Here is a 13,478-nt window from a genome sequence, read left to right as displayed (position 1 = left end):
CTTTTTGACTTATAAATTTTGGGTCTATAAACTATATTTGAATTCAAATTCAAATTTGAATCAGGTATGTAAACTTTTGACTTATAAATTTTAAGTCTATAAACTAATATTCAAATTCAAATGCAAATTCGAATTTGAATCGTAGCGTCTCGTTACGTCCTTCCATCATGGAACGATTGTCCTCTCCATCCATGTCGCGGCCTCAGTAGACCGTCTGCACACCACATTCTCTTTTTTCCGAGCCTTTTCATTTTTCTAAAAACCGTTGTAACACACTTGTACTTTGCTAAGTACAAACAAAACAAAAGACCAATCCTAAGTGTCTTGACACTCTTATAATAATCTGAGCGATCCTTGACTCTGCACAGCAGCATCCTTTGTTCGTTCAGGTCCAGAAAAGCTGGTACGCTCCACGAAATATTTATCCAGAACATCAGATGGCAAAGTTCCCATGAGTCTGGAAAGATTAGAACAAAAATAAATATAACAATATCTCTCAATGGGTTTGCATGTTCAAACAGGTTTTAGCTCTGCATTACTTGTATAAGGCACCATGGGCCACTCTGATCTTGCTTTTTGTTACATCGATAGGAGCCAAAAGCTGCAACGTAAGATCTCCCATTAATCTGCATAAAAGGGCCATCAGAATGGTGGGGGCTCTTTTTGCGTTTTTGGACAGTTGCCCTGGGGAAAGGATAGATTTGTTCTAGCAATAAAATCATGTAATTACCGTAAATATTCGGAAACAGCATGACTGCCACTGTCACTATTTGAGCTATCTGCCTCCTGTGTCAAGGTTTTTACAAGGTAAGTTCAGTATCCGTAATCTAAAAAGGAGTAGACTGCTATGCCATAATGCACAGTTTAGAATTAATAAATTTTAAGCTTGAGGATTGGTTATCAAAACAAACATGGATGCCCTTTGCCTTGGTAATGTTAAACTCGGGGGAATATGACTAGGGAACTTACATATCGAATTTTTGGATCGAGAGATGATGCCGAATTAGAGGAGACCAATGGCATACTCCAATTGTACCTTCTCTTCAAAGATTCTATGTGTGTCTCTACAAAACATATAGGCATTATTTTGTGTGCTTATGATTGGTATCATGCTAAATGTGACCTATGAAATCTGTCCAATACTGACATAAAAAATGGTATTCTCAGAAATAGACTTATCGGTTACCTATATTCTGGAGCTGCTCCAATGCAGCAAGAAGATTGGTATCTAACAATTCAATCATTTCCCTGATATAATTCAACAATAGCAATAAGTGGCACACATGTCAAGATGCAGCATATTAGCATTAGACAGCAAATGTGTAACCACTGTACCAATAACAGCTACAAATTACCTGTTGGTGTGTTTATCCAGTACCTTGGTCAAGTGAGACTCTAGAAAAATAAGGGCACAACAAAACTGTTACACAACAACAAAAGAAAAAAATGCAACACTCAAGTAGCATATGCATGGTTGTTAAGGCTAGGTGGCATGGCAAGGTCCACCCACACCTTAAGACTAATTCATAAGACTAATTGCGTACTAGTGCAGAACCTCTTCTTTACATCAAAATGCTTCCCATTATTAAGCTAGCAAAGAATTAATGTAGTTTTGCATGGTAGTGGAAGGCGTATCAATAAGATCACCTGGAGCCTTGCCGAGGTGCTTGAGAAAGTCACATTGCCGGTAGATGCGATGGAAAAACAGAATTTCCTTGGAAAAGGGTGAGACTTTCTCTAGCTTCTTGTTCTCGGTGTTGACAGAGAGCACCCAACCACTTGCATAGTACCCTTCATCTTGGCCATTACATAAAGAATATTGTCATCGTACAAATCCATTGTGGGGTAAGTACAAATCAAGTTCGTAAAGGTCAGCTGGTTGTCCTTGGAATCCCAAATCACAGGCAACAAGTCAAGGGAACACGAATCGGCGCACACCAGCTCTGCAGAGTCAGTTTCGGTGCCGCATGGCTCCCATTGGCATTCCTCTGGACGAACCAACCTCTTGAACATGGTGGCCTGCCACCGAAAGTTTAACTGTCCAGTGCTGCCATCCAACAGCGGGAATCCCATCTCAATGAACCTGAACCAGCCATTACTACAGGTGATATCTCGATTTGGATCCACAGAAATATAGGTATCATCCAAACCCCCTCCTCTGAGGTACCTACCGTTGATGGGCATCAACGGGGGCAGCTGTATCAGGCGCACCTCGGGGTCGCTGGTGACCGAGTCGAAGAGCAGTATCCCGTTCCAGAGATCAACCCAGGCAATCGATCGTCCTTCAACGGACAACACTTTGGTGGGTATAAAATCACCGATATACGCCTCCACGCCACATGGCAGCCTTGCGACCTTACTTTCCCACGACGTGGTCTTGCTCGAGAAGACATGCAGGTCGCACCTCACCTGACCATCGGCGTGGAATTGCCATTTGGGGTTGACAACCAAGAAGTGCTCGCCACAGGATAGTATGCCGAGGTGGTCGGACAGGTGCTTAACCGGGTAGGGGCGCCGGAGGAGCTCGAGCAACGGTGTCCCAGGGCCCGACCTGTAGACGAAGAAGTCGGTAAAACAACGTCGGTCAGAGCGGCAGGGGAAGATGACGAGTATGACGAGGAAGGCGCCGTCCGCGCCGATGATGAAGGGCGGCCCCTTCGAGAACTCGCCCGCCGTCAAGCCGGAGCAGCGGACGACGCAGCGGGTGAAGGCAGGCGGGTCGGCGGCCACGAAAGACACCTCAATGGGAAGGCCATCGCTCGTCTCCGCCCTGGCGGTGGTTGCGTCGTCGCCACAGCCGTCCGCGTGCGCTACCGTGTCGAGGAGGACCGAATCGGGAAAGTCGAAGCGTCGAGACGGGGAGCCGAGCTAGCTGGTTGGGGCATGGCGAATCGGCGAGAGGCGGCGGCGGCGGACGACAGCATTGATCGGGGAACGGAGGCGAGAGGCAGCGCAGGCACAGATTTGGATTTGCGGGCTGGTTTCGTGTCGGTTAGCCTCCTACTCAACTGAAGCCCAACTACGACCCGAACTCTCACTACTAGAGATGTACGCGGCAAAGTAGTATGATAGTATTGATGAGTAGTATCATCAGATGACAAGTCTTGGGAAACTGTTTTAAACGTGGACGTCCACCCGTTTCTTGTATGTCATCTAAATGATTATAAAAAATTTTTAAAAAAATTGACATGATAGGTTAGTATTTAATATATCACTTCACAAACATACAAGTCTAAATTCGACTTCTACAAGTTGTAACAAAAGCAATAAATTTAACTGTGAATATATGTATACTAGTTAGAGTTTGATTTATTATTTTCGTTACAACTTATAGAAGTCGAATTTGAACTTGCATGTTTGTGAAGTGATATATTACATATTAACCTATCTTATGAATTTTTTTGAAATTTTTTCATAATCATTTAGGTGGCATGCAAGAAACGGGTGGACGTCCACCCGAAAGATTAGAATCCATCCTCGACAAGTCTTGCAATCTTGGTAAGAAACTAAAATAGAACACGGACTTTGGATTTGTTCATATGTAAACAATACAGATTTTTCGCAAGAGGACAAACACGGGATGGTATTCAACCATGTAGGAACCGTTAAACCAGAAAACCAGATTTTACACAACTTCCCACGAATTAATGCAGCGCCGCCACACGGTCAAGGCAGAGAACACGTACAGTATACGTTGTCAGTTCACGAGGACCTCCGGCAGCATGGCGTCCTTGGCCGCCGGCGGCGGCTGCACGAAGCGCCGCCAGTACCAGTGCCGCGCCCAGACGGCGCCCATGGCCTCGAGCGGCACCCCCTTGGTCTCCGGCAGGAACGCCCACACGAAGGCGGTCATGACGGCGACCCAGGCCGCGTAGTAGAGGAACGTGGCGTACTTGAAGCTGCACAGCATGGCGAGGAACGTCTGCGTGAGCACGAAGGTGGCGCCGAGGTTGACGGCCACGCTGATCCCCTGCCCCGCCGACCGGATCTCCACCGGGAATATCTCGCCGGGGATCACCCACGTCAGCGGGCCCCACGACCACCCGAACGCCGCCGAGAAGACGCACGTCAGCGCCAGCACCGCCACGGAGTAGCGCCTCGCCATCGCCGACTCGCCGTCCCGCCCGATCTGCGACCCCATGATCCACGCCACCGCGACCTGGCAGGCGATCATCACGAGGCCGCCGGTCAGGAACAGCACCCGGCGGCCGTACCGGTCCACCGTGGCGATGGAGACGAGGGTGGAGCCGAGGTTGACGGCGCCGAGGATGACGGCCCCCATCAGCGACGCGTTGCTGCCGAACCCGGCCGTCTGGAAGAGCACCGGCGAGAAGAAGGCGATGACGATGACGCCGGTGAGCTGCTGGAGCAGCGGCACGGCGACGGCCATCACCAGGTGGGGGCGGTGCTGCCTCCAGAGGATCCTGCGGTACGCGCCCTCCTCGTTGGCGCGCGCCGCCTCGACCGCGCGCGCCACGCCCTCCAGCTCGGCGTCCACGTCCGCCTTGGCGCCGCGCACGCGCCGGAGCGCGGCGCGCGCCTGCTCCTCCCGCCCGCGCACGAGGAGGCTGCTGGGGGTGTCCGAGATGAGCAGCGCGCCGACGAGGATGACGGACGCCGGCGCCGCCGCCAGGCCGAGGGAGAGACGCCACCCCCACCGCGGGATGCGCGCCGCGCCGTAGTTTGTCAGGTTGGCCGTCAGGTTGCCGATGCCGAGGAAGAGCTGGAACCCCGTCGTGAATGCACCCCGCCACTTCGCCGGCGCCGTCTCCGCCAGGTACACCGGCGCCGCCTGCATGCCATTGTCAATTGTCATGCACGTCCCCACATTAACCCTACATTTAAGAGCAAGGATAATAATATAGCCGACCTGTTGGCTATAAGGTTCTTTGTAGCCTTCTCTTAGCCTACTCATATAATAGCTAGCTCTTTACCATTAATATAGGGCCCATTCGTCTCTCTCACAGAGTTTATTGGTTCTTGTGTCCAAGCCGGCTATAAGTTTATAGCCCGCTTGTCCTCTCTCTCCTCTCTTTTCTCCTCCACCTCGGCATTTAGCCGGCTTATAGCCTACTATTATACTTACTAATTTTATGTTGTAGATGTTGCTATTTTTTTTATAAACTTAGTCAAGCCTAAAAAGATTTGATAAAAAATAATCAAAATGACTTATAATATAAAACAAATGAAGTATGTATTAACTATTGTATCATCATCCAACATGCATGACGCATGCGGAGAATAAGGCGCGAAGGCAAAAGCAACTTAACTCGAGACGGAAACATGGGAGCTACTCCCACTCTGCCGTCCCGGTCCCAACCAATTGAAGGTATCAGTAGAGTGGAGAGATGGAGATGCTTGCAATCTTTATCTGAGGCGTGAGAGCGATTGGTTGACACAAAACCAGCCGCTCACCCTAGCTAACTCCAAGGGACAGAGAACAAATTGAAGCAAGGCGCAACAACTACCTTCCAGTCTACATTGCCAGCTACCCCGTTTGGTCGACAGCAACTTATCCTTCTTTCATGTCTTTTGAAGTAATTATTCCAGACAAGCTGACATAGGCCTACTAGCTTGTGAATTTGTTTCCATTTTGAAGCAAACACAATGTCTCTATATTTCTTGAGGATTAGAAACTTTGTATAGTTGGGGTGACAGTAAGTATGGTTTGAGAAAAAATAACTCTGTTGCGACCAAACCAATCAATTCTATGACACATAAAAAATGCCATGGCAACGTATGATTATGAACTACAAGAACAGAGTGTCATGCTCGTTGAATTTCTATAGGAATTAAAAAACAATAAAATCTCGAAACTACCATTTTAGATGATACATAGAAAAACATAAGAACTTTATGGCATGGGAAGAGACAAACATGCGATAAAACCTAATGATAGTTTTCCTCCAAAATTCCTGTGAAATGAACAATTCTATAGGATTTTTAAAAGAAAGTGACAAAACTAGCCATTCCTTTGTTACAGGTGAACTTTAGTGATTGTTTGTCCGTTTCTCCTCCATATCTCTACAAACGTAAAGGTGGAATCCTCTTCAATCATCCCCATGTAAAAAAACCAACCAACCTAAAAAAACCATCGTCCCAAAAACTAATTTTACACGAAAATTGACCCATCTCAAAGGACTGGATAGAAAAAAAAAATTAAACCTAGTGAAACCTATTCTCGTCCGTCTTCCTTCTAAATTCTACTAGCAATGCACGGAGATGGCACTAGTACTACTTTGAAATTAAACTTGATATAAAAAGCTCAAAAAGGAAATAAAAGGACTACATCATGCAAGTACACAGGACATTTCATCACTTCTGTACATCCTCGATTGTGCAATCAACTATATATCTCCTGCATAGTCGTTTATGCTTTTAGAAATAGAGAAATTTTATAGTACTTTGAGAAAGTATTTTGAGTTACCTAAATTTTACACTAAAATTTTAGTAACTTAAGATACTTATAGTATATGAAGGTACCAAATTTTATATAAAACAATATAGTACTACATTCCAGTATCTTTTCAATGATGGTATAACATTTCCCTTAAAAATGCGACCATTTCTTTCCTTCAAAATGTTTCGGTGCACGCCCGGTAGTGGTGGACCGGTTCATGCATGTAGTGCGTGAATTTGGGATCGGTTTGATCGATCTGCTGCCCGGACAAGAGCTATTTCGGGAGGATTTTGAGTGTGTTTTGCTACGGACCTGGTTGGTGAAGCCAATGCCGAAGCCGAGCAGCATGCGGCCGACGATGAGCATGGCGATGTTGACCGCGGCGGCGTTGACGGCGGCGCCGGCGAAGAAGAGCGCCCCGCCCGCGAGCATGACGGCCTGCCTCCCGACCGCCCTGGTGACGCGGCCGGCCGCCAGCGACGCGGCCAGCCCGGCCAGGTACAGCGACGACGTGAACGCCGTCAGCACGTGGCTGTCGTAGACGCAGTACTCGTCCCGCCGCGCCGCCGCCATCCGCCGGAGCACCCCCGGGAAGAAGGCCGCCAGGAACGACTCCATCGCCGTCACTCCCCCTGACCATCGATCATCAGCAAGACCAGACTGTGTAAAGAGATTGATCTCGTTTTTTTGCAGCGCGTGCAAGTGTAACGGCCGGCGTACGTACGTACCGGAGATGCCGATGTCGTAGCCGAAGATGAGGCCGCCGGAGGCGGCCATGAGGCAGGTGACGACGACGGAGAAGGTTATGCCGCCGGCATAGTCGCCCGGCGGGGCGCCGCCGGCCACGGGGAACCCACCTCCAGCCATCGCTCAACGGCACGCCGTGGCACGCAATAGCCGCGCGCTCACTCGCGCACTTGTTGGTGTTGGTTGGACTGGTAGCTAGCTACTACAATAGCAAAGGCCGATCGATCATGGTGTCCGGTGTTTGTATATCCACGGCCACGTACGGGAGGACTTGTGTTAGGTAAGCGCGCGGAGCAATCGCGTATTCGCGTGCCAAACTATATTGGAAATTAACTCGTTCGGCTGCTCTTGCTTTATCAACTCGTTTCGTTTTCTTTTCGTTTTTGTTGGGGCGGAATTATTCAGTCGTATTCTTGAAGAGGCCCTACGTACAAAGTACAACTAAACGTACTCGAGAAGATCCTCACTGGCAGGCGCGCTGCTACTCAGATTGCGATGTGTTTCATGGGTTGGTAGCTATGTTGTTGTGGATATCGAATGGCTCAACTGCACCGCTGCAGGCCTGTGGCTTCGTTTAGTTCTGAATCTGAGTTAATGGCCTAATGTGTGATGTCATATGTACCAAGGCATACATACATACATTGTGTTTGTGGTTGGCTGATAGCCAGACGCCCATCTAGCTTTCGTCAGAAGGCTTGGTTTGCTCTCCCCCTTCAGCCTGTCATCACAGCGGCGGCCTGACGCACGTAAACAATTTGTTGCACTATCTCGCGGTTAGCCGAAACACCACGGCCCTCAGGCTCGCCACGACAGCTACCACAGTTTGAGTAGTTTGTTGTTGTGAGTGAAGGCTGAGATTTTTCACGTCAACTTGGTCCGTCTTGTACTCCTGTGTGGGCATGTTGAGTTGTGTGCGATGTCCACCAACTACCATGAACGCCTGCACAGTGCGCACAAACCTCCCGAGAAGAAGGGGAGTAACGAAAACAACTCGCCGGAACAAAGCTGAAAGAGAATGCATGGTAGGAGGAATGTCATAGTGGGCCATCAGAAAATCGTGCATATGGGCTAGTTTCGCTGTACTACAGAGAAGAAGACGCACCAACCAACGGTTTGCAGCCGGAATAAGGTTATTTCAGATCCCTTAACTTAACAACGAATCCAATTTTCGTCCTTTAACCACAAAACTAGATACAACGGGTCTCTCATATGTTAAAACCGGTACAATATAAGTCCCAAGATAGTATGGCAAGAGGTTTTATTCTACGTGGTAATTTGACCCAAGTCAACAACACTGAGTCAGCGTAGGCTCCACATGTCCGTGGCTCTTCATCTCTCTCTCTCTCCAATCTCAACGGATTGTTGGAGGACGGCACCCGTCGATTCAGAGTGCGAAGCAGGAGGCCTAGCCGAACATATCGGTGAAGGGCTACGACATCATCAATGGGATCAAGACGAAGCTATAGAAGATGTGCCCAGAGGTGGTGTCGTGCACGGATATCGAGGTGCTCAGCACGCGAGACACCGTGCACCTCGCTAGGGTGCCCAATTACACCATGCGCCTGTGCGCACCAATCGCCGTGACTCACTCGTCTCCAACCACGAGGATGACGACGGCCTCCCTGGGCGGACATCGTCGTGGGCCATGGAGGAAAGGATGGCGGCTGGTGAGGCGAAGACGGCTGCTACAGCCACCGAGGGGGGAAGCCAACCAGGACGCCACCACCAACGATGCACCCAACAACATGCCACTTATATTGTTCGATGAAAACCAAGCGGCAGCTAGTGGCGCCGCTGGCAATGAGGCAGCGGCGGAGGAGACCAAAACGTCCAAGAAGAAGAAGGCCAGCGGCGCCGAGCGGGTGACCGCAAAAGTACTTGCCGGCAAGGCGGCGCGACAAAGAAGGCGAGGGGCCGAGGGTGATGGGCGAACAATCATTCAGCATGGCCGGCGCCGGCGCCGGCAGCGAGCCGGCAACAAAGTCGATGGTGATGAAGAGCCAATGCTTTAGCATGGCGGGCCAGCCGTAACGTTAGACAAAGAAGATGATGATGATGCTGTTGTGAGGAGGACAGTGTCAGGCTGAGGAGAAGACCCCTCCTCGCGTCTCCAGGTCGGCGTACTCTGCCCTTTTCCCCGCTAGCCACTACTCGTCGTGCTGCCCTTCCGGCCGCCGCTGCATGGATCCAACCGCCAGGTCGCTGCATTGGGGAGGGGGAGATAGGGAGACTGGGGAGGAGGAGAAGGAGGAGACGTAGCGTCCCACTGTAAATAGTTTATTTTTAATATAACAGTCACTTATATGTGGGTTCTAGGTTTTTCTTTTGACTTTAATTGCCACGTCAACGCCAAGTAAGCCAAAACCATCATCCAAACCGTCTTGGGTGAAAAGAAACTAATCTAGGTTAACGTTGTTGATACGACGATCCATGTTAATTAGCGCACTCAAACGTGCGGCAGTAATACATATAGCTGTGCGCACAGGTAGAGGAAAACCGAATCCCTATTTGCATGTAACAACAACAACCTTATCTCTATCTAGTTCGGTTTTCCTCTTATCCTGTTTACACGTGATTACATTATCTCTAACACTACCCCTCAATCTAAACTAGTGATGTTGATATTGCTCTTGAAGTCTTCAAACGGTCGCACAGCCAAAGCTTTAGTGAAACCATCTGCTACTTGATCCTTGGAAGAAATATATTCTATCTCAAGTAATCTTCTAGATACACGTTCTCGAACAAAATGATAATCAACTTCTATATGTTTAGTATGAGCATGAAAAACAGGATTAGCTGATAAATACTTAGCTCCTATGTTGTCACACCATATTTTCACAGCCTTAGGAGCATTTATTCCAATCTCACATAGGAGAGTCTGTAACCACATAATCTCTGCTGTTGCATCAGCTAGTGCCTTGTATTCTGCTTCAGTACTTGACCTGGATACTGCGGCTTGCTTTCTAGCACTCCATGACACAAGGTTAGAGCCTAGAAAAACAGCAAATCCACCAGTTGAACGTCTGTCATCTAGACAGCATGCCCAATCTGCATCAGAGAAACCGCTAACAAGAAGAGTTGGTGACTTATTAATCTTTAGTCCATAACTTACTATATGTTTGAGGTATCTCAAAATTCTCTTTACTGCAGCCCAATGCATAGTAGTAGGAGAGTGTAGGAACTGACACACCTTATTAACAGAGAAAGAAATATCTGGCCTTGTCAAGGTAGTGCTCCCACAATACTCCTATATTTAGTGGCATCCTTTGGACCAAGCAAATCCCCTTCATTTACGGATAATTTTTCTGACGTAAGCAAAGGAGTATTTACCGGTTTACAGTCTTGCATCCCCACACGCCTGAGGACATCAGATGCATATTTAGCTTGGGTCAACAGAATTCCATCTTCTGTTCTGGTCACCTCTATGCCCAAAAAGTAATGCAGCTCTCCCAAGTCCTTTAAAGCAAACTCCTTAGTTAAATCCTGCAATAATGCTGAGGTGGCACTTGGAGTGGAGCTAGCAACTATTATATCATCAACATAAATAAGAACAAAGACAGTGACATCACCCTTACTATAGAAGAATAGTGATGTGTCTGCCTTTGATGGTTTAAAACCAAGTGCTTGTAGCTTTGTGCTTAGCCTAGAATACCAAGCTCGTGGAGCCTGTTTGAGACCATATAGGGCTTTATCCAACTTGCATATATGATTAGGAAACTTACTATTCTCATAACCTGATGGTTGTTTCATATGTACCTCTTCTTCTAAAATCCCATGAAGGAAAGCATTTTGCACATCTAGTTGACGAAAGCTCCAACCTCTAGACACCGCAATGGAAAGGATAGTTCTAATTGTAGTAGCCTTAACTACATGACTAAACGTGTCCTCATAGTCTATTCCATACCTTTGCTTGAAGCCTTTTGCAACTAACCTGGCCTTGTATCTGTCTAGGCTACCATCAGCTTTTCTCTTGACTTTGTATACCCACTTGCAGTCAATAATATTTCTCCCCTGCTACGGTGGTACCAAGTGCCATGTTTGATTTTTCATGAGGGCTTGATACTCTGCATCCATAGCCTCCCTCCAGTGGTTAGTAGCAAAAGCTTCATCTAGAGATTGAGGTTCACCAGAGGAGGAAAAACAAGACCATTTAACTGTACCATCTGTATATACCTTTTCCTTGCAGATGCCGCTTTGAAGTCTTGTATGAGGTCGTGGAGGAACCACTGAATCTTGATGCACTGGGTCTATTTGATAGAGTACAGTGGTTGTGTCAGGAGCATCATGAGCCCCTGTATCAAGCGCAGCAGCTGAGGTGGAGGAAGCGCTGATGGTTGGCGTCGTGGCAGCACCAGGCTGGTTCGGTGATTGTGCCAGGGAGGGAGCCGAGGGCGCAGGGGTCGGCGTGGCAGGCAGAGAGCCGGACGCGTGATGCAACGGCGCATGTGAAACGGATCCCGGAGACTGATGCCCCGATCCTGGAGACTCCTGCGACATGGATCCCAGGTCTTCCAAGGGGGCGTCACCATGTGCTGTGAGCACCCCATCGTGTGTACCTGAGACATCCAAATCTCCTCCATTTTCTGCTGAACCAGCATCAGATAAATTAGTAGCATTTGGTACAAAATTAAACATAGAAGTAATACTTTATTCTCCCCCTGAATAAGTGATTGGCAGTAGAGAGGAGGGTAAGAGGGATATCTCATTGCGGAGGTGTGCTTCAGCATTGCAGTGTAGTTGAGCAAAGGGAAACACATTTTCATCAAATGTGACATCTCGAGAGATGTAAACACGGCCAGTAGGCACATCAAGGCACTTGAAGCCTTAGTGAAGGTGGCTATAGCCAAGGAACACACATTGTCTGGACCGGAATTGCATCTTATGTTTATTATAGGGGCGAAGATTAGGCCAACATGCACATCCGAACACCCGAAGAAAGGAGTAATTAGGCGGCTGATGAAACAATCGTTCCAAGGGGGTTTCAAAGTTGATTACTTTGCTAGGAGTGCGATTAATGAGGTAGGATGCTGTATAAAAAGCTTCATCCCAAAATTTTAAGGGCATAGATGCATGAGCTAAAAGAGCAAGGCCGACCTCAACAATATGACGATGTTTTCGTTCAGCAGAGCCATTCTGTTGATGTGCATAAGGACAAGAAACATAGTGCGAGATGCCTATTTTAGTAAAAAAAGAATGGAGTTTCTGATATTCTCCACCCCAATCAGTTTGCATAGCAATTATTTTATAATCAAGGAGCCTCTCAACAAGAGCTTGAAACTCATGGAACTTTTGAAAAACATCAGATTTGTGTTTAAGGGAATATATCCAAGTAAATTTGCTGAAATCATCAATAAAACTAACATAGAATTTATTTCCTCCAACAGAACTAGGAGCTGGACCCCAAACATCTGAAAAAATAAGTTTCAAAGGATGAGAGGACACACTAACAGACTTAGAATATGGTAATTGATGGCTTTTAGCCTTTTGACAAGCATCACAAATCGACTCACTAGGAGACTTTGATTGACATGGCAATTTATTCTTGCTAACTACCCTTGACACAATAGGAGTAGATGGATGACCGAGACGACTGTGCCATCTTGCAAAAGATGGCGCAACACTGTAGACATGCTTGGAGGTTCTAGGAGAGAGAGGATAGAGCCCCTTGCGGCATCGCCCTTTAAGAATTATGTCCTTCGTTGCAAGATCCTTAACCAAAAAATACTTAGAGTAAATCTCAAGAAAAGCATAATTATCTTCGGCAAGACGAGATGCTGAAACTAAGTTTTTGGTGGCTTGTGGAACATGAAGGACATTTTTAAGATGCAATGTATGAGGGGTATGAACTAAAGCATGACCAATATGTTTAATTCGCATACCTGCACCATTTGCGGTGTGGATCTGTTCAGGCCCCTTGTATTTCTCCCGGACTGCAAGCTTGTCAAGTTCACTCGTGATGTGATTGGTTGCTCCGGAGTCAATGTACCAATTTGTATCAATGGCGTAGGAGGAAGCTTGGGCAGCAGCAGCTACATGCCTGTCATCCGGCACATAGTTTTCATCAAAACGGTGCCAACACTCAGCCGCGACATGCCCCCGCTTATAGCAGACTTGGCATATCGGCCGAGGGTCTGTGCGTTGCTGCTGCTGTCCGCGCCGCGCGGCATATTGCCACGGCCACGGCCACCACTGTTGGCTGGCGGTGCACTACGACCACGCCCAGAGCCGCCGCTGCCACCACCATTGCCGCCGCTGCGTGGGATAAACCCACCGCGGCCGCGACTCGCTGCATGGGCAGCAGCGATCCCTTCCTGTCTGAGCTGAAGTCTGT

General features: G+C 47.9%; 1 protein-coding gene and 1 pseudogene across 1 annotated transcript; both read right to left on the bottom strand.

Moving 5' to 3' along the window:
* Positions 1 to 1,175: 1,175 nt before the first annotated feature.
* On the bottom strand, positions 1,176 to 2,924 carry LOC127770860 (uncharacterized; annotated as a pseudogene).
* Positions 2,925 to 3,499: 575 nt separating this feature from the next.
* Positions 3,500 to 7,484, bottom strand: LOC127771071 (sugar transport protein MST1-like). Its single transcript, XM_052296888.1, has 3 exons — positions 7,129 to 7,484; positions 6,713 to 7,032; positions 3,500 to 4,792 (listed from the first exon to the last, which is right to left on the bottom strand). Exons 1-3 carry the CDS (start codon positions 7,265 to 7,267, stop codon positions 3,698 to 3,700), a joined length of 1,554 nt encoding a protein of 517 aa, XP_052152848.1. The 5' UTR covers positions 7,268 to 7,484; the 3' UTR covers positions 3,500 to 3,697.
* Positions 7,485 to 13,478: the final 5,994 nt, after the last annotated feature.

The sequence above is a fragment of the Oryza glaberrima genome, chromosome 4 (genome assembly GCF_000147395.1).
Source record: "Oryza glaberrima chromosome 4, OglaRS2, whole genome shotgun sequence".
NCBI lineage: Eukaryota > Viridiplantae > Streptophyta > Magnoliopsida > Poales > Poaceae > Oryza > Oryza glaberrima.
Note: the sequence above shows the minus strand (reverse complement) of the source record. Positions and strands in the feature narration are given on the sequence as shown.

Coding starts and splice junctions, on each gene's coding strand:
- LOC127771071 (XM_052296888.1), bottom strand. CDS start 7,267: ATGGCTGGAGGTGGGTTCCCCGTGGCCGGCGGCGCCCCGCCGGGCGAC. Junction 7,033..7,128: donor CTACGACATCGGCATCTCCG/GTACGTACGTAC, acceptor ATCGATGGTCAG/GGGGAGTGACGGCGATGGAG. Junction 4,793..6,712: donor GCATTGGCTTCACCAACCAG/GTCCGTAGCAAA, acceptor AATGGCATGCAG/GCGGCGCCGGTGTACCTGGC.